Source organism: Bradysia coprophila, unplaced genomic scaffold (assembly GCF_014529535.1).
Source record: "Bradysia coprophila strain Holo2 unplaced genomic scaffold, BU_Bcop_v1 contig_358, whole genome shotgun sequence".
NCBI classification, from domain to species: Eukaryota; Metazoa; Arthropoda; class Insecta; order Diptera; family Sciaridae; genus Bradysia; species Bradysia coprophila.
In genome coordinates, this window is record NW_023503616.1 from 3,721,430 (window position 1) to 3,742,615 (window position 21,186).

The window sequence follows — 21,186 nt, forward strand, 5'->3', positions numbered from 1 at the left end:
TCTGCAACGACAATGATCATTCGCATGCTTCTCACAATTTATATGACCAATTAATGAAAATAAAACAATAACAAAGCCAATATCACTCCATATATACTTACATATATAAAGTCTACGAAATCAGAGAAAAACGATAACATAAATACATTATTCGTTTTCACGCATATAAACAATCCATTCGGCTTATACATTGTATGCAACGGTATTAAAATAATGCGTGCACTCTTTTACACAACACTTATATGTTCATGTGAGTCAGTCGTGGTCCCGATTTGTAAAATTGTATATTATGAAGCACAACATCGGTTGGGGTAGGTCTATGTGGAAAATATGAACGAAGACCTAATTATCACGCATCAGTCTCAATTTACTGCATATTATTACATGCATATGTCTATTGTATATGGTCACACATATATGTATTTATATATACATGTCGATACGGCATCATCTATATACTTTTACATTTTATACGCTATGTATGAGACATTGTTCTGTGTGCACCAAACAAATAAATGCATTGAAATGAAACCATTTTTCATTTGTGTAGAAGTAGACTGCGCTATAGTCAAGATGCGAAAAACTAACGAAAGTGAAAATTTCAATTCTATATGCACTGGTATAGTATTCTATCATGCTAGGCTAGCGTTGGTAATAATACATATCAGATATATATTTTTCAATCAATTTAAATTACATCTAGAAACACAATGCACCGAGAATAAGTAGCATATTAATGGGTTATTGAATGGTAAATTATAAAACAGGCAATGTCAATGGTAGTTGGTAGCACGCAATTTTTTATTGCATTACTAGCTTAGTTATATTTCCTATTTATTTATATAACAATGTGGTTCTGTAGGGATTTACTCACTCGCATCGGTTTAATGTGAACTACTCACATTTTTTTTTTGAGAAATTTAAGTTGTCCCTAATTTCTGTTTTTTCTCGATTTTTTCCAACTGTATGTGCCCCGACAGCAGCTGTTGAATGATCCCATACACGTATATATCCGTCGTAGCTGTTATTTAAATATGAAAAATTCTCTTGTTTTGAATTTTTGACTAGTAGAACACCAAATGAATATTAAAATAATAAAACAGCGATTGTAGAGTGTTCAGGCCAATGGCTATTTGGGCATATAATCAATAGGCGGCTGAAGAGTTTTCACTAAAATACTGCACTAAAAATTGGTGGCAAATACGAGAATGTCTCTCAAGTTATCGGAAATGTTATATGACCACACTCATAGGGCAAACAACTGTCTGAGTTGTTAACACCATTAAAGTGTGGCAAAAACAATTAAAATGAGTAAATGAGTTTATTTCAAATGTTTTTTTTTCAATGCACCCATCGGTCTTAAAAATCTGTCTGATCTCAATGTTTTTGAAGTTGCAAAACTTAAAAATAGTATCATTGATAAGAACAGTTACTTCACAGTTCCACACATCATGTATAAATAAATAAACAAATTTAAGATACGTTTCACACAATCCATGCACAATATGCACATTATTACAAGTTTATTAGAAAAATGAAATCGCATCATAGCCTTAGCAATGCAATTTTGTTTATATATACAAGTGAGAGTGGCATTGTAAGGTTCGTTGACGATTGTAACATAACGTTAATTATCTGTGATCAAATAAACATGTTTTTATACAAACTGCGAAGTATAATTTGAAGTATTTTTTTTTTAAATTAAATTATGGTCTATCTTTATATGGTGGTGATGAAATTCAATAACGCAACGTACATTTCAGTATATACAATTAAAATTGAGTCAAATTAAAAATATATGCAAATTAAATGTACACAAAATCCGAATTTTTGACTACGTACGAAATACTTTTTATTATATTCATTAGCCGAGTAACATTGTTAAACTGTCGCTTCTGCACATTTTTCCTAAACGATTAAAGACTCAAAATACAAATAGTTAAAGTGACGTACCTTATTCATTTTTATTGTCATTTTTTTATTAAAACGTGAGCGTCTTTGCCAATTACTGTCTCACCTACTCGATATATCGGTATTGCTCTAAAAATCAACATAAATAAACTTTTAACGTTTTTTTTACATTAAAATTGCAATTTTTTTTTTAAATGTGTACAATGTTCTTTGTTCGACACATTTCAAACAATTGGGCGCAGTTCCCCCTTCACTATCAATATTATTTTTGGTTATAGAACCGATTGAGTTTAGTATGTTATCCGTCGGTGATGTTTTTAGACCCATTCAAGGTATATTTGGTTGTGGTAAATGTAAAATCTTCAACAAATTCACATTTTTCGTTAAATATTTGTTTGTCGTTCCATGTCATCATATAATTTTTTCCATATAAAAAAAAACACAACCAAGATGCGATATATAGTTGTGCTAATAAGCAAAGGCAATAGATAGAAAAGGAAAAAGACTACTCAACATTCATCGGATACATTTTTTTCATTATGGTGGTCGGATATACCAAGTAAATAATAAAAAAAAAATTATCACTTTAAGCAAATACTACAGAAAAACGATGTACATACCTTTGCTCTAACGTTTCTACCTCGCTAAATTTGTCGCAATATATTTTTTTTTAATTGCGTAAAGAATTGTGAATAATCAAATGGGAATTGGTATCTGTGTAAATGTTATTGACCTTATCATATACTTTGGCTGTTCATAATGAAAATATGAGTTTTAAGAGAAATCGGAAAGTCCTGATGTTGAAATAACATTTTTATACAGACAATTCTAATTCCAAACCAATAGTTATCAACTCTGTTCCACTTGTGACCATTACGTTGCAGACATTAGAAATTAATCTTTTTTCCAACAACACAGCTTGTTTGTTGTTTATGTGCATGCTGTAATCTTATTTATTTTAGAAAGAAGTTTTGTCTGCATGTTATCCTTGTTTTCAACGAAAAATTCTAGATAATGTAAACAAATGATGCAAACCGTATCTCAACTGTAAAATTCTATGTAATGTAATGGCTCCGTTCAAAACGATTCCGAATAATCAGTATCATTCTAAATTTCACAGAATTAATGCCGAATGAATCGTCTAGAATCTAGACGAAACCAATAATAAAATTGTAAATTTTCAATCCAATTTACATTTCAATGTTTCAATTTGCATCGAATCATTTTTTTTTTTGCATAAGGCTAAGGCATAAACGATCTATAATTTTTCCGTACCGTTCAAACACTGAGTTTCCAATAATTTGAACAATATCGCTAAATTAAAATTCCGATTATGGTCAATGATTTATATAAAAAAAAAACTGATCGATGAACTTCGTCGACCGAAGTACATACAACGCACATTGTATCGTTGAAATAAACAACTACCAAACCATTTCATTTCGCATTCGCTTTCATTTGATTTCGCTTTTCTATAGTTTCATTACAAAATGATCTCGTTTAGTTTACATTTTAAGTATCCAATAAAATGCCAATTTAGTTTTCCGATTGTTATAATTACATACTTTATTGTCTTAATTGAAGTTGTAGCATGAATGCTAAAAGATAATTCTTCTAAATTGTAATGAATGGTATGCGTCTGCGGAGTATTTTTCACTTATTAGTTTACTTAAAACATCTGACATGTTATACCGCATATCATGTATAGTTTTGTACTTTTATTTTCATCGAATGAAACAAAAACAAATGGTGTTTCTGACATCATGTAATAAATAAGTGTACCAAGAATTACGTCGAAGAATGTATGTATATACTGTGTACAATGTATACAAAATGATAAATTTTGAATTTCACGACAAGCAAGGAAAATAGATCATTCCTACGTGAAACATTGACTTCATTTCAACGGTACAATGATCACGTAACATACATCCGATTCCGATGTATACTACCAATTCTGACTCAATACCAAAGTACACGGGGAATACGTACGGGTGCAGTGGTATGGAATAGTGTGTTACGTGTCGAAGTACGTAGTAATAGAAACTTTATGTTTCGTTAACTTTCTTATGATGATCTAAAGGTTGTCAAAATTTTGTTTTGTTTGCTTTTGGAAACAAATGGGTTCAGTTGTAGTTAGGTTCAATACCAGAACTTTATCACAAAATTCAACGACCAAAATAGTGAACCATTAAAAACCAGTTGTACGAGTATAAAAGCCATGAAATTGAAAGACTTCTTAAAAGACCATTTTAATCTTCTTCTTATTTCGTAAAAAGTCGATCAATAATGAATGTTTGCGTTCGACTAATGACACAGCCAAAACTGACTAATCTTTATTTACCTAAAAATCGTTTGGAATAAACATCATACTCCATAATATTGATCAAATAAATAAATTAATAAAGATATTGCTTAACAAGTCGCATAATATTGTCAATGTTAATGTTTCAAAGCTCTTAAGACGAAACGGGAGGTATAGATAGAATTTTTGCGTTTCAAATACAGCAATCTGTACAACTTTTATACAATAATCGTTAATGGACCTTCATCTAAAATGTTTTTTGTTTTTTGCAAATTTAAGTATGTCAAAATTTGTTGAAGAAATCATTTGTATAAACTTGTCTCAATAAATGTAAATAATATGTAGGTTCTTTGAACTATCGGTTACATTACTAACATAACTAGATCCTAAGTTGTTGACAAAGAACGAAAATCCTTCAAATATCATTCAACAAAGTCGAATAACTTAGGTTCGCTGGCTAAGAGAATAACGAAATTCACCCAATTTTTTTTCTTGTCTTCTTTCGAAATAATTTGAATAAATTTAAAAAACAAATTTAAAAGATTTGGTTTTTATTTACTCAATTTTATTCGATTTTATTTTGCGCAATACTCAGTATCCGGAATATTAATCATCTTGCATTTTGTTGAGAACTATTCAAGTCATATTGTTTAGTATGGTGCATGTTTTAGTCCGATTTTCGTCTGAACTACTAATGTTTGAGATAGTTCTTTGTGGTGAATACTAAAAATTTAAAATTTAAAACTTACGAAACCATGTTTCAATATGTTAATGTGGTGTAACAGATCGAAACACTAAATTTACATTTAAGATTTTACAAATATATTCGGTAAAATTCAACAATTTAAGATTTCACAACTGATTACAAAGACGACAATCACCATATCATCAAATCGAAATTTCGTAAGGAATGCAAAACTCATGAGTATGATCATTGATAGTAAGTTTAACAGAATTTCGTTGGATACGCTAACATTACATTGCATTAGGATCTTAGTAGAGATAAGACAATTTGTGTTTTTTTCAACCATAAATGTCGTGAATCGTCAAAAAAATACCGTGATGGAACCCTACTATGACAGTGGTTACATACTCTTCAAATTTGTTGTCAATGGAAATATACAATGTTTTACAGAAGAAACTGGAATAATTATCGAATAAACCAATAAAATAACATCGTCGTCGGTCATGTTTTATTAATGGTGTCATATTTGATTTTTACAGTTGTTCCGTTGTTCGTTGTATACACATATAAGGAAAAGTTATCAAAAATATCCGAGACCTTACTCTAAAAAGTGATTCAGGGAAGATTATTTTCCATCAAAGAGACGTTTCGTTTTTTAACGATTATTTTTGTGCAAACGTACATTTACCTCAATTCATTTTTCGAGATTTCATCAATGTTAATATGAAATAAATTTGGAATTTTTCTACATATATGTATATCGTGACACGCAGTGGTCATAAATTTAATTATAATTTCTGCTCGATTCTGTGTCTTCCTTTGTTAAAGTTCATTTTTTTTTAGTAATAAATGAGTATGGTTCAAATGTTGCTGCTTCTTAAAATTGTATACTGAATCAGAGATGTTAAATGGATGAAAATTAGAACGGTAAACATATTAGACAAAATTGTTTATTTATGAGTAGATACTATTACTATTCCATTCTTAGTGATCGGAAATATTTCACAATTTTTGCGTGAGTAACTCGTTTCTTTGTTCTTGTTGATGATAACCTTTTCAATTCCATTTTGTGAGACCTTTTTTTTAAATAAATCTTTCCAGTATTATCTATTTAAAATGTGACATGATATTAAAATGATCTTCAAAAAAGGTTGAAGTTATGTAACATTCTCATTTGAATCACAAAAGAGTAATCTTATAAAAGTGATGCGTTTTTATCAGCAATATATATACTTATACTTACAAAGTGTAACAAGAAAGCAAATATTTGGTTGAACAGTAAAGAAGTATAGAAGAAAAGACACCATGTTTTTTGTGAGTACATAATACAATTCCTGTTTCAGCGATAAGAACTCTCAACGGGTGTGAAATACCATACATAACGTATCAGATCAGGGCCTTTTTGACAAAAAATGTTGTTCTCGCGTTTTGTCAAACTTTAAAACATAGTAGAAAGTAAAAATCAATTTTCATGTTTTGAGAATTATATCTGTGAAAGTTACTCTTACGATCGCATAACGATTTATTTCTTCAACAATAATTGCAGTTGACCCACCTCCAAAAAAAAATGTTCGTCATTCTTATATATTCAACAAAAGTATTTTTTATGTATGGTCATCCACCTTTGTTATGCGGTCGTTCTATACTTACTGACGTTAATATATCGCTTGTTCTTTTAATGACTTAAGTTAACACGAATCTTGGAAAAATTAGCATGTGTGTGAATGCAAACCAAATACATGAATCGAAATTACAGTTTTTACTCTGAGAAAATTACAATGCACACCATGTACCCTATTAATTTTGTAATTTCTACTTCTGAAGTGGTTCTTGTTTTTTTTAAGGGGCGAACAGTTGCTTGTTTATAGATTAGAGTGTAAACAAATTTTTATTGCTACATTCAACATCATCTTCATAATTTTGCGGATAAAACTTCGTGTGTAGAAGTCTGCATTCGTTTGACATTTCAACCGAAATTCTTCAATAAAACTCGCAATTACGCTCAATTGTCCAAGTCCACTACATTCCATGAAATCGTCGAAATTATACGTCTAATTATGTGGGCTATGTTGTAGTGTATGATATACTCAATAAGTTTTCATATCACTTCAATTGTCATTCATCAAGCTATATTATACAAGAATTTACGGCTAAATAAACAATATTTTTAAACGGCCCATTTGGTTATCTATATCAATTGACCTGACTCTTACTCGAAATAAAAAATAATAGTTTATTGTGAACAATTCAAATTAATCGAATGCAAGTTGTTTGTCTATACGAAATTAGATTGAAAAAACGGGTGAAAAGAAAAGAAAAAATCGTCGTATATATAAAACGACATATTATTGAGTCTGAGATCCGTAGATATTTATTGAGTTACGTAATATTTTATAGAACTATACATACACACACGATTCTTTACAACACTTCATAAGTTGCAATGAATATATTGAATGGAATCAAGGGAGCAGAGGTCGACGACATTCTAGAAATATGGTTGCTATTTTCTAATAATAGTAATACCATGTAATAGTAAAGTGTGAGTACAGAATAGCAATATAGATGTAAAAGTACCTACTGTTTATTTTAGAGTCATAAAATGTGGAATGTACTTTCTTTAAAATTGTTGGTTTGTTTGTCTCCATGACAATGTTATAGAATGAGAATTCTCAGTGTTGCAAAATTTGTATCAAGTTTAATACACTAATCTCGGTAATGTTGTTAGTAATATTTACCGCAAAACAAGCTAGACATTTTCATTGTTATATCATACTTTTGTCATATCGGTTGAACTAGATTGGAACACTAGTCATCTGCTATCGACAACAACAGCAAAAATAAGCGATGTGCCCTGGCTAGTCTGCTAAACGCAGTATATTATTGAAATATTGATAGATATCGAACACAAATGAAGTGATAATGATTTAATTATGTTGTTTTGATATGCTTGCCGTTTGCAAAAGGACGATAGAAGAGTGAGTTTGAAAGATTTACTCTCTGCAAAGCGAGCAAACGTTTTGTCGTTGCTCTCGATAAACTTATCTCTTAGAAACATCGTGACCCTATTTGGATATGTCTTTACGACACAGAATGTGTCAGCTGTACCACGAGATCTGAACATTTTTTAAATCTTGATTCTCTTGAAGATGTCTTCCTAAGACTAAGTTCGACAATATATTAGTTCTTGGGCCATGGGAAAATGATCAATGATTGTTTGAGCTATATGTTAATCGTCGGCGATCATCCATATTAACTAATAATTGTATCAATTTGCTAGTTATCTCTTTTATAGTCATTCAATGCAAAAGTGCAATGATTTGCATTAGTAAGTCAATTTGTCTTATCTCTGATTTTTGTCAACATCACGAAATATGAGATGGACTAGCACGTTGTGTCCATGTGCTAATGAGATTATGTTTTCGTGATTATTTGTCGAAGTTAGTTGAAGTGAAGCACTATAGCAGATAATAAACAAATGAAGTAATAGATTCAATGAATTTTTGCAAAACGATGGCCGTTTTTAAAAGATTAATAAAGGGTATCGACGGAATCCTCATCAAATTAAAAGTGGAAGTGATGGAATTGAGGAGTAGCTTCCACTAATTCTCTAACTAGCCCTGCTTTGTCCAGTCGATAATGCTATCAAATAAATCAAATTTCGTTAAACCGTCACACATTATATTTGAGTATGAAGTTGAAGACTCTGGAGTCTGTGATTTTTGTTGATCTAGGCAGCTAATCATCAACGACTCTCATCATAAGGATTGAATTATAAATATTGTGCAAATAGGATCTATTGGTTGGATATTGGATATTGGATATTCTTAAATCCTCAAGCATAATGATCGTTTTCTAAAAAGATACAATGTCGATTTTATAATGACTTAGCTGTATTGTCGTACTAAAAACAACGTGCATGATTTCTGGTTCTGAACGCTTTTTACTTTTTCTCAAATAAATGTCTGTAAAATATTTTAATGATTATTTAGAGAGCATATAATTTGCATACATAAACGAATTGATGAGAACGTTAATATGTGTATGTATGTTAGACATTTTACACCTCTAATTTGAGGTCAACTTTCAATTTTTTTCTTCTCCATTTCATAGTAAAAGTGTTTTGTCAATTAGTTATGGCATGAAATTGATTGAATGGTGCTAGTCGTGATGATTCTATTGAACATTTGGTGTATAAAATCAATTAAATTTCGTCAATGAATATTTTGTACACTGTGTGCTTGATAGAGAAAAATTAAATTAAAGAATATTTAAATTTAAACGCCAATGCAGAAGCCACACGTAGACTGTTTTCGACCGATAAAGGAAGTGTGCAAAATATCATATTCTATCCATGCCGCAAATTATGTTTTCAGACAATCAAAAACAATCGTTTCTCGTTACAACTTTAGTGACAACATTTTATTGTCTTCGTTTGACTTTAGTTTAAATTTTGTATAATTGTATGCTATTGAAACAGCAATTAATTCTATAAACTTGTTTGATATGGTATGAGATATCTATTTCATAATTGAAAGTGATTGACGTAAATGAGGGTTTTTATAATTTAATTATTACGCGGGTTCTTTAAGAAATGGCCATGACATGATATTCTGGCAACATATGAATGTTGGTTCGACCGTAAACGAACACAATGGGTAAATATAGATAGGCTGAAATGTTTTAATTTGGGCTCACTTGTTTTTAAATATTATTACTGGCGACAGCGACGACAAAAATAATCAGTTATCAATATATACAGAAACGCATTTGTTCTCGAACACCGCTTGAAACAAAGACGGAATTGGTATATGGCGATACGCTTGCCGTTTATAAAATGCTGGAGACGAATCTAGTTTCGCATTGAAATTTTTAACATTTCTATCATCTTCGTCAAAGATTAACGTTCATTTATTCTGTGTGCTTCAATCATAGCGACAGTGCCATCAAACTGATTAAAACAACTTTGTATATTGAGCCCACTTAAGAATGCGGTTTATGAGAAAAAAGAAACAGGTGATTTATGAACTGGAAAACCTTGTACTAAACAAAAATAAATGCGCTGCTCAAGACCTAAATTTTAATAAAATCAATTTTTTTCTTAATCGTTTGAAATGGCATATCTAGCGCAACAAGTGCATTATTTGCGTAATCATTAAATTGGAAAAATGAATAAAAATCTGTAAAACATTTCAATACGTTTTGTTCATGCAAACTAACGCACACAACGTAAAAAGTAACATTTTATTCAGTTGACTTTATCTTATTTAATGCATTGATAAAGTGCAATCAATTTATTGCATAACGAAACCGAACCAACCATGTATTGAATGTGACGAACAAATAGTTTTCGTTTTCTGTCGAAAATGAAGTTTATTACTATCAACCGACTTAAACTGGTATTAAATTTGCTGCATTAGGAACTTGAATAAGACGTGTGCGTGCAATGAGACTTGCTCTGTATAGATTTAACTTATAGAAAAAGTGGAAAATGTAGGTATTTATGATCACAGCCATAACTTTGTTTAATGAGCACATCACAATTAAATAAATGTCGTGCTTTCCTACAGTCTTGCAGAATTTAAATTGAGAAGATGAAAGAGAGAATATAATTTCTTGGGTATAACTAAAATGGTTTCGCTTGACTGAAACTAAATTTCCGAAGAATATTCCTGATTCTCCATTTGAAATACAAATCTTATTCAAAAATGTTTCTACTCTTTTCAGGTTAAAGACTCAAAGTTATAACTAACTCAAAATGAGTCCCGAAGATGACTTACAAACGGAGCGAATTCCAGCAATCGATGACATACCCATAAATCGCGCTTGGAAGCCAATTTTGCAAACAGAAAATCTGACCTCTGTAAAATTAAATGGACGCAGCAACTCCCCATCTTCCCAACTAAATATCAAAAACAATGGTACAAATTGCACAACCTCAGACAACCCGTCATGGTCGTCACCACTGCTCAAAGACTCCTCCGCCCAAGACCACAACTCCGAAGAAATTAGTCACAAGTCAAATAACAATGAATGGTCACAAGTGACACCAAGCATTAAGCGTGATGGCAAGAATGGTTGGAAAGAAATTCCACAAGATGAAGAAATTGGTGGCCAGCAAAAAGTAAATGGAAACGGTCTGATGAATGGTAAAAATGGCGTTAACGGGACAAATGGACACGATAAATTGGCCGAACTGGATCCGTTGACGGGAGGCAGAAAACCAAATGATTTAGACGAATTGTCCAATTGTGGCGTTGGATCTTGTCAGCCGAAATGGGCTCGAATATTTTCATCGACGCATGTTTTTATGGTCGTTTTTTTGATGGCTTGGATTTTACAGGTACGTTTCGGTATTTGAAATTATTGGATCGATCGAAATCTATCTAAAATTAATCAATTTTGACAAGATTACGGAAATCACAAAAGCTAAACAAACATTTAAACCCATAGATATAATTATGTTTCTCTAACTAGGGAATGTACTACACTTACTTTGTCAGTGTGATAACAACAATTGAAAAGCTTTTCCAAATAAAATCGAAAACCACTGGATTATTGATGAGTGCAACAGAAATAGGGCAAATAGTTACTGCATTGTTTTTAACGTATTACGCAGGTATACAGTCGGTACCATATAATGCATATAGAGCCAGATGTAAAAATCGTTTTTTTTCGCAGGACGGGGGCATCGACCGAGGTGGATAGCTTGTGGTAAAGATAATGTTTTTTTTTCGTCAAATATATCTATGTTGTCAGTGTAGTTCGCTAGTTGTAGTCAAAAATGTTAATATTTTGTTCGTTCATTTCATTTATGCAGCGAGCTATGTGTAACATTTAAAGTAATCCTTTCGGTAACGGCTAGTCATCCGTTGTCCTTTCAAGGACGAGACGCTTGCCGTTTCTGAAAGGCTAATCAACTGCATTTGATAACATAGAAATATCTCACTACAATTGAGAGAAATAATCTATGACAAAAAATTTGCATCCGTTGTTACTGACTGCCTTATTCCCCTTGCAGGAATGGTTCTATTTGCGATTTCAGCCTTCGGCTGTACACTACCTCACTTTATTTTCGGTAATCAACTACTTCAAGCAAACAACTTATTTTACGGCCCCGTCACCGGCCAAGGTACTTCGTCAATCATGCAAGGTTTAAATTCAACTACAAATACGACGGAAACTCATCTGTGCAATTTAAATTCAAACGGCACGATAGGAGGAGCCGGTAACATCTCTGTTTTGTTAATGTGGAACTGTAATTAATTACCTTTGTGGTGTTTAGAATGCCAGGAAGATCTATTAGCTGAACAAGCAGCTCACTCTCAGATAACTTCAGCAGTACTGGTTATTTTCTTTGTAAGTTTGTTAGGTGTTGGTGTCGGACAAACTGCTGTATCCACTTTAGGTATTCCATACATTGATGACAATGTAGCCAGTCGCGAGTCTCCAATCTACATAGGTAAATCATTATAATCATTTTGTTAAAGACGGCCTATCATTTATTCTTCTTTTTTTGTGTTTTTATAGCCATAACCATTGGCGTTCGTATATTGGGACCTGCGTAAGTTTTTCTATTTTTTCTATTTTCCTAATTGTGTAGTTATTGAACGATTATTTTCGCTTTAGGTTCGGTTTTATATTAGGAAGCTTTTGTACCAGAATATATGTTGATATCAAAGATCCTGGTTTCGGTACTTCTGATCCGAAGTGGATTGGTGCTTGGTATTTGGGTGAGTTTTTTTTACTAAGACAGTAATAATGATATAATGATTCCTTCCCAAACCAAACGACAGACGAAAATTATTGGGCCTGTGTCGACTTTTTATCATTAGATTATTGAAAATCTTTTACTTCATTGATTCTAACAAAAAATTCTGAGTCCCCAACTTGTCGAAATAGGCAATCCTAATCCTCAAATTTTATTGTTTCTTGAGGAGTAAAGTTGCTCATTCCGAAAAAATTGAGGAATCCATTTTCACCTGCGTAACAAATTTTCCTAGGAACAAAACATAGAGAGAAAAGACGTAGATTAGCTACAGTTCTTGCAAGTCTTCATCAACTCTATAAGATTTTTTTTAGCCAATGACAATGCAAAATGATGATCATTCAATCTCTGTGGGATGTCGATTTTTCGAACAAATTTTTACATTCTTGTGCGCTATGTTCACAAAGAATGTTCCGGTTAAAATTATATTTTATATGTCACTTTGTCACTTTTTTTTGTGTGCATTCGAAATCCAATTTACATACAATACTTTTTGCCGTTGCAATAATCCTCCGAGTCTCTACTGTATATAATTATTTTTATCAGATTTGTAAACGAATATAACTATATGATGCACCGTATCGCTATGTGATTTTCCATATTCCAGGCTGGATGCACAATGCATATTCTATATGTACAAATGTACATATTTAGCGGAATGACGACTGATTCATTTTTGCGTTACAAGAAAAAAAACCTTTAACGGTACGGGATGAAGTTATTTCTTATTTTCGTTTCATTGTAAGAATGTAGTTGAGGTAACTGACCATCAAAAAAAAACCAGATATTCGGGATTTTTTTCGTATTCGAGGAATTGACACTTATACCTTTTATATTTATAAGCAGTTGGCCATCTGTTATCGCAAACGACTACAAAATAAAGCGATGAAATTAATTATTATGTAATTAAATGTATGTTAAACCTGATGAAGTAAAAGATTTTGCATGTAACCAAGGCGAAACTTTTATAACGTGGTCCAGTTAATAAATCACTTGGGAGAGTTTCTTCAATGTTTTTGAAGTAATATATTCAATCAATGCAACGTGAGCTTAAACCATGTTTTAACCTTTTTTTCCCTATTACTGTTGAGTGACAAATCAGTTTGAAAAGCTAGCGATGTGAGTGATGTAGGTGAGAATGTAGCATGTCATTTTTAGCAGTGTTATAACGCTTCGAGACCAGGCCACGTTACTTTCGATGCCAAATAAGTCTAATGCATATTTGGGTTAAGAATTGGTTCAAGCTGCCCTTGAATATTATGCTTCCTAACAATCGCTCTCTTTACATATCATTGAAATATCCCGTTCAAATTCACAGGTCTGGTGATGATCTCGTCATTGATGATTTTGACAGCGATGGCAATGTTCACATTTCCAAAGAATCTTAAAGGGAACAGAATTCCGCCACCAATAAAAATGCGAGAAATCGAAGCTCAAAAGAAGTTGGAAAAACAAGACGAAGACTCCAAGCCAAAATTAAAAGACTTTCCGAAAACAATCAAAAGACAATTGAGCAACGACATTCTCATGTTTCGTACGGCTTCGTCGGTACTGCATTTACTTCCAGTAGCTGGTCTATACACATTTCTCCCGAAATATTTGGAATCACAATTTCGGTTGCCAGCTCATGATGCTAATCTAATCTCTGGAATCGGCGGTATATTGGTTATGGGCATTGGTATCGTCATTTCCGGTGTAGTTATATTGAAATTCAGCCCTACTGCCAAATCGGTTGCTGCATGGATTGCATTTACAGCTGTGGTCTATTCAGGTATTTAAATCGATTTTTTTTTAAATTTGCGCAGGTTAATAATGTAAGAAACTAAAACTACAGCTGGAATGGCAATTCTCATGTTCGTTGGGTGTAGCATGGACGATTTCGCTGGATTTAACAATGGATTAAGCGTTAGTTCGTAAGTAGCATAAAATATTTAATTTGCTGGTCCGAACTACGGTACAACATTTATGATCAGTTCCTTTCTGAAACGATAAAGATTTAATTTGATTTTCTACATTGTCAGTTCCACAATTCCCAAATTCGAGCCGATGTGTAACTCTACATGTCAATGTGACTCAAGCAAATTTTCGCCCGTGTGCGGAGCAAATGGGGTTATCTACTTCTCATCGTGCCATGCTGGTTGTTCATTGTCAAGCATTGACAATGGAAAAACACTGTTTTCCAATTGCGACTGCATTGACAACCGTATGAAATGAACAAAATCAAATTGACCTCGATATCAGAATAAAAAATTTTCCACTTCTTACAGCCAATGATCACGGACCGGATGCAGTTAGCGGTTATTGTGACGGAAACTGTAAAAGCTTCCTTTTGTTCATTTCGTTATTTTCGTTCTTTGTGTTTATGCATTCGACTTCGGAAGTTGGTAGCATGTTACTCATCATGCGGTGTACGGATCCAAAAGGTCCTTTAAACTAATTTTTTGATTGTTGTTGTTTTCACAAATGCAAATCCGTTTCCACATTTCAGATAAAGCCATGGCAATGGGCATTATACAGTTTGCCATAGGTCTGTTTGGCAACGTTCCTTGTCCTATTATTTACGGGGTGGTGATCGATTCAACGTGTTTGGTTTGGGAGACAATTTGCGGCAAGGCTGGAGCTTGCTCATTGTATGACATCGACGATTTCAGACATTTCTTTCTCGGTGAGTTAGGAAGGAAAAATACCCAAATGTCTTAATCTCATTTTATTTTTGCGTAACTCAGCTTATGATTCTATCGCAAATAGCTGTGTTTGTGTGCTGCTTATCATGTATATAATTCTTATTTCTTTAAGAAGGTATTTTGCTGTATAATATGACCCTATTTTAAGCACTTTGTGATAAAAAGCAAATGTGAAATTTTTATAAACAAAATACGAAAAAAAAATTCAATGTCAATGTTAGAGTCGTGCGTGATAACAGAAATTTTTTGTTTAATTTCACATAAATTGAAGTCCAAAATGTTATCGCATATTATATTTAACACATTAAAATAAGCAATAATCGACGTGGTTCGATGGATGTTATTTTTATTGCCAATTCGATACGTAGGTGTGTGTCCGATGCATTTTTGATTGTTAATACTACTATAGGACACCGTATTTGTTGTTGGTTTTGCTTTTTTCTAAAAAGAATACGTAACGAAAAGTATGATCAATTGCCTTTCTAATTGATTAGATGTTCGATAACGATAAATTTTGATAGTGAATTAGTATGTCAAGTGAGAAATGTTTTTTTTTGCGCAATTCGCAATATTCAATTCCACCTGAAGATGGTGTCCGTGCATGTAGAGTGTGTGGGATTCGAACAATATTTGATTATTTATTGCGATAATCTTTGTTGGACCACAGTGACCTCATTAGAAATAAATTAATTTGATAAAAAGATAAAAATCTAGTTGAGGTCACTATTGATTCATAAAATCTTCCTACAGTTTAATCTTTTATAAACGAATCGCCATACACCGATTAAATCTTTTACTTCAAATATTTTGATAATGTCTAGTGTCAGATGCAAAATCTATTACTTCTTTTTAGCAAACATTTTGCGATATAAGAACGGATTTGACCAAGTGATGAGTCTTCCATTACCAGTATTCGTCAATTCTTCCATTTTTAATTCAATGAATTAACGTAGGATTTAGAGATTATAATACAGAAAACGTTTAACATTGAACAACTAGGGAATTATAAGTAACTTCTCCATTACAAAGTGTGCACTTTTAATATTCAAACTTTACGCCAACTTATAATAATTAGACCTTAACACTTGGATTCTTTCAAATCAATAATTTTTACCTTATGCGGAATTGAAATTAATATCCAAATATTTAAAAACTTCTCAAAGTTTTCTATTCTTTTAGTTCATTTATTGAATATGTGTTTTGTTGTATAAAATCGCATTAGTCAGTGCTTTTCGTTCATTCTTGAAGTCACCATCGATAACACAAGTTAACTGTTCGTATCATGTTAATTGCATACTGAAGACGTTTTAACTTCTCACATACGGCTATTCATCTGTTATCGATAACGACGACAAAAATAATGACAAGCTCTGGGTAATATGGTTCTTTATACAGTAAAATGCAAGTTAAAAAGATTGAAGTACAAGATTTGAAATCAACAGATTAAAAATACTTTGATCTATAGAAGTAATAGACCAGATAATAATACTGGTCATATGCTTGCCGTCTGTAACAGGTTAAAAGAGAAACAATCTTTCTAAATTAAGGCTCTAGGAAGGAGGTCAGTTTGTTTTCAATCCGACGCCAGGTTATCTGAACCCTGACTTGACTTGAACCGGATTAGATAAATTTTAACCTGACCTGAATTAACATAAAATCTGATTCGACCTGAAAAATAATAGCGTGACCTGACCAGCAGGTTTTCATGTTACCTGATCTTTGATGTAATTATTTTTTCATTTTGCATACTTATTTTCAATTAAAATTTACCTCGTATCAAGTTAGGTTAGATCAGGTCACTTCAGATCAACGGTAAATTAGGTCAGGCACAGGTTACTTTAGTAAGAAAACATGATCTGAACCTTTTCAGGACGACTGTTTTAGGTTCAGGTCAAAATCGACCTGTTCCCAGTCTTATTCTTAAACGAAAATACATGCAATCAAAGACAAATCATCTTACTGCAAAATAACAGTTTTAATCAAGAAAGTGTTCAGTTCATGATTCTTTGTATTCATTCTCGAGTCGACAATAAGAACTTAAGGTAACTCTAATTACTTAATTAATTTGAATTATCCTTCAATTTTTGAACTCGATTCCTCAATTTGCTGCGAATTTCATTGTATTTCAATCATATTCAAACATCGATCCACACATCACCCAGGTCATCGCAAAACAGTTTTTTTTTATATAGTAAACCTTTACGCAATTGTTTTGGTCTTTAGTTTATTGATTTAAAAAATTTAAAATTAACATGCACCGTTCTTCTTCCTCAGGTACAACGTCTGGTATTATGCTGTTAGCTTTTGTTATGGATTTAGTCGTATGGCATAAAGCGCATCGTATAGACTTCGATCCAGATTCTAATGTTTCCGAAAACGAACTCGAAAAACCGATCACAATCATTGTACCGCCCGAATCAACAATGTAACATCTTACAGAATTTAGACGATTTTCAACATTTGAGGAAACGTGAATTACAATTACACGAAACTATACAAAATTTCGTTCAATTTTGCTGTGGTAAATTTAAATTACATTTTAAGAACACATTTTTTTGTAGCGTGGTAATTTTTTTTTATAAGTTTTGCATTATTCCTTTTTCATGTTCTTTTTGTAATTGAAAATACTGAAGTGGAAAGTGTATGTGAACGGGAATGATCAACATGAATGTTCTATTTGAAATTTGTTTTAATGAATGAATGTGAATAACTATTTCTATTCTTTGAATAGTAGATTAATCATAATCAATTTGATTATCATTGTAACAAGAAAAGAAATAAAGAAATTATTGAAGAAAATAATACGTAAAAAGCCCATTAGTGAGTGGCGATAGTAAAATTATATTGAGGTAGTGACACACTCTTTGAAAATAAATAAAAAGTTGCACTCCAATTCAGGTGGTAAGCTTGTCAAAACTGTTGCATAGAATATGATGCACTTGTGATGGTTTCCTTCGACAAAAAATGATGTCCAACAAATTTTCTTAATTCAAAATGTCAAACAATCAGAATTAATTGAAACTCTTTCGATAATTCCAAGCTGTCGAGTTGTTCTTGAACAGTGCCCGACGAATGGGTAGGCAATATCAGGTTTAATGAAGCGTAAAGCTTCACTTCCTTAGTTTTTACAAACGTTTTGCAAAATAAATTACTAGTCTTTATCGCTCAGTCGTCGATGTCGATGCCAGTTGTCATAACCGTACATAAAAGGTTAAGTTCCACGCATTTAGTTTAATGAGTAACTAACCACGGGCGTATTACGTTGTCAGAGAAACAACCCCGAAAGAGAAAATATATTTTTGATTTTAATTGAAAATTTGTGTGAAAAAACAGAAATTAAATTAAAGAAATTTAAAATCAAAAAGTGAGTGAAAACTGATAAATTTGAAATTAAATCTAATGAGGTGAGCGTTGCTAATATCATTTAATTTAAACAAAATTTCTGTTATTGGAACAGTGCAATTCGAATTTTACCTCCGTGGTGCTCAACAGATGAGACTTAAATTAATTTTTTTCTTTTACCCTAAATTGGGAAATTTAATGGTCGATGTTGTCGGTAAAGTTGGTGTTTTGATATGATTTAGAATCGTGGCAATTGAAAAATTATTTTATTTTGAAAATGAAAATATTTTTAGGGTCGTCAAAAGATGCAATAAATGTTTGATTTGCCAAAAGCGGCTTAAATATCTTTACCTGATTGACGAGAATTAATTTAAATTAAGTTTGGTAACAATGATCTTTATGGGAAAAAAGGCCATCATTCAAAATACTTTTTTTTTGAGTAATCCTATACCCAGGTCAATATAAAAACCAATTAAATCAAAACTTTGTAATAAATTAAAAAATGTAAAATATTTTTTGGGAATATCCAATTTTTTGATAACTATGTCATGCCTAACGATTTTATGTTCAATTTAAGATTAAGTTCAAAACGTTGGATATTACCGGACATAATTTTCAGTTGATGATTTGCTGTTTGTTTTGTTTTTCTGCGGATCAAAAATGGGTGATCATTGTTGATCATTTTGTCGGATTGGTAAAAAGTTATTGTTAAATATTCCATGGTTTATCCTTTCGTTAAATTTAATTGGAAAAGTTCGTTTTTTAAACTTCTAAAATTTTGTATTTTTAATCAAAATTTTATTTAGGATACGAAAGTAAAATGTACTAATTTGACTAAAAAGAAAAAGGAAGATTGGAGATGCACTAGGAAATATTAGTTAATTCACAAATCGTTTTTGAACAAAACTTTAGAAAAATGATGAAATGGTATGTGAACTCCTTGAGTATTACACTTTTATGGTTTGAAGTGTATCAAAATTAACTTTGAACAGACGGAATCATCATTGGATGCTCTAATGATCAAAAAAAAAAAAAAATATGCAGAAGAATACAGGCCAGGAATTACGTTGATGTTAACAACTAGCATTCAATCGGGCGATTTTAAACCTTTTCGAAGCGACGAGTGTATCGGGGTAAAATCATTCAATATGTCATTGAAAGTGATACTAGTGTTTGATTAAAAAAATCTTTTATTTCAATTGTTGAAACATACATTTTCCTTAACCTCTTTGTATTTTTGTCATCGTCGTCAATAACATAGATGACTAGATCCGTTTCTGGAAGAATAATGAAATACAATCCTCGCTTCTCGCTGCTAGACCATTAACGTCCTCAACTTTTTCTTTTATTTCTTGAATGCCTGAATGAGAATACGTCATGATTGTCTTTTCCACATTCTCCCTCCTTTAACCCTTTTCATAGTACGTAAAACAGAAATTAAAAAAAGCAGAAAGATGCCATTAAATAATTATATAAAGTCTGCTGAATGAGAGCAATGTTCACAGGTTATAAATGAAAGTAATTTCCCGGTTATCATGCGCGTAAATATTATTATTAAACGAAGAAAAAAAAACAAACAATAATAGTACGGTCTTGTATATAGTCCAAATGATGATGATTTTTTTATGAAATAATTTTATAAATTGTTTAGTTTTTTTATAAACAAAAAAGAAAGAATGAGATGACTTTAAGTATAATTACTGTTATGTAGAGCTAATTTTAATTAAATTAATTATTTTTAATAATTTTTTCTCAAATTATTTTTCATTTTTTTATATAAAAATAAACTAAAAATAAAAAAAAATATGAAGTACCTCATTGTAAAGGAATATTTTAATTATTGAATTTAAATTAGGAAAAAATGATTATTATAAAATGGATAAAAACAAAAACAAACAAAAAATATTAAATAATTTTTTATTATTGTAATGTTGCTATTTAAAAATAAAACAAAGAGATGAAAATAAAGTAAAATTTATGGTAAAAATATGGAGCATTTTTTGTCAACAGGTGATGCATTTATATGTTAGACATAATACGACGAAACAACAATACAATATGCTGCTTAAATCTCAAAACAACCAATAATACCTGTTGATTGGGACATTACGAGGGATTCTGTTGAAAACGTGCCTGCCGAAATCGGACGCTGATCTGGTGGCCTTTTTAGCCCCGTACGAAGTACAAGTGGCTAATAGGATTACGATGCCGTGTGTAATTGATGGAATTCGAAGCAGACGGTAAGGGCAAAGTGTTTGCCTATGTTCATAGATAACGAATCCGCAATAAAAATTTTGTCCGTCCGTCCGTCCGTCCGTCCGTCTGTCACGTCGATATCTTGAGTAAATCAAATCCGATTTCAAAAAAAAAATTTCCCTGAAAGATAGTCGAAATAGTGAGGCTAAGTTCGAAGATGGGCGATTTTAGGTCGACCCCTCCCGAGCTGGGGCCCCATACGTGATTTAACGTTTTCCAAAGATATCTGCGGCCA

At 31.9% G+C, this 21,186-nt stretch overlaps 1 protein-coding gene across 3 annotated transcripts in view; it reads left to right on the forward strand.

Moving 5' to 3' along the window:
• LOC119081273 (solute carrier organic anion transporter family member 74D) overlaps positions 1-20,268 on the forward strand; it is a 34,333-nt gene extending 14,065 nt beyond the window's left edge. For 2 of the 3 annotated variants that reach the window (XM_037190027.1, XM_037190026.1), the window contains 13 exons: positions 10,629-11,244; positions 11,379-11,520; positions 11,583-11,615; positions 11,923-12,129; positions 12,187-12,363; positions 12,432-12,465; positions 12,531-12,634; positions 13,988-14,440; positions 14,504-14,582; positions 14,691-14,872; positions 14,937-15,092; positions 15,158-15,334; positions 17,628-20,268. In XM_037190027.1, coding sequence (XP_037045922.1) covers positions 10,660-11,244; positions 11,379-11,520; positions 11,583-11,615; positions 11,923-12,129; positions 12,187-12,363; positions 12,432-12,465; positions 12,531-12,634; positions 13,988-14,440; positions 14,504-14,582; positions 14,691-14,872; positions 14,937-15,092; positions 15,158-15,334; positions 17,628-17,782 — 2,484 coding nt within the window. In that variant the 5' untranslated portion in view covers positions 10,629-10,659 and the 3' untranslated portion in view covers positions 17,783-20,268. Of the gene's footprint in view, positions 1-1,431; positions 1,454-10,628; positions 11,245-11,378; positions 11,521-11,582; positions 11,616-11,922; positions 12,130-12,186; positions 12,364-12,431; positions 12,466-12,530; positions 12,635-13,987; positions 14,441-14,503; positions 14,583-14,690; positions 14,873-14,936; positions 15,093-15,157; positions 15,335-17,627 lie in introns of those variants that run through there. The other variant, XM_037190029.1, reaches the window with a different exon arrangement.
• The last annotated feature ends 918 nt before the right edge of the window (positions 20,269-21,186 follow it).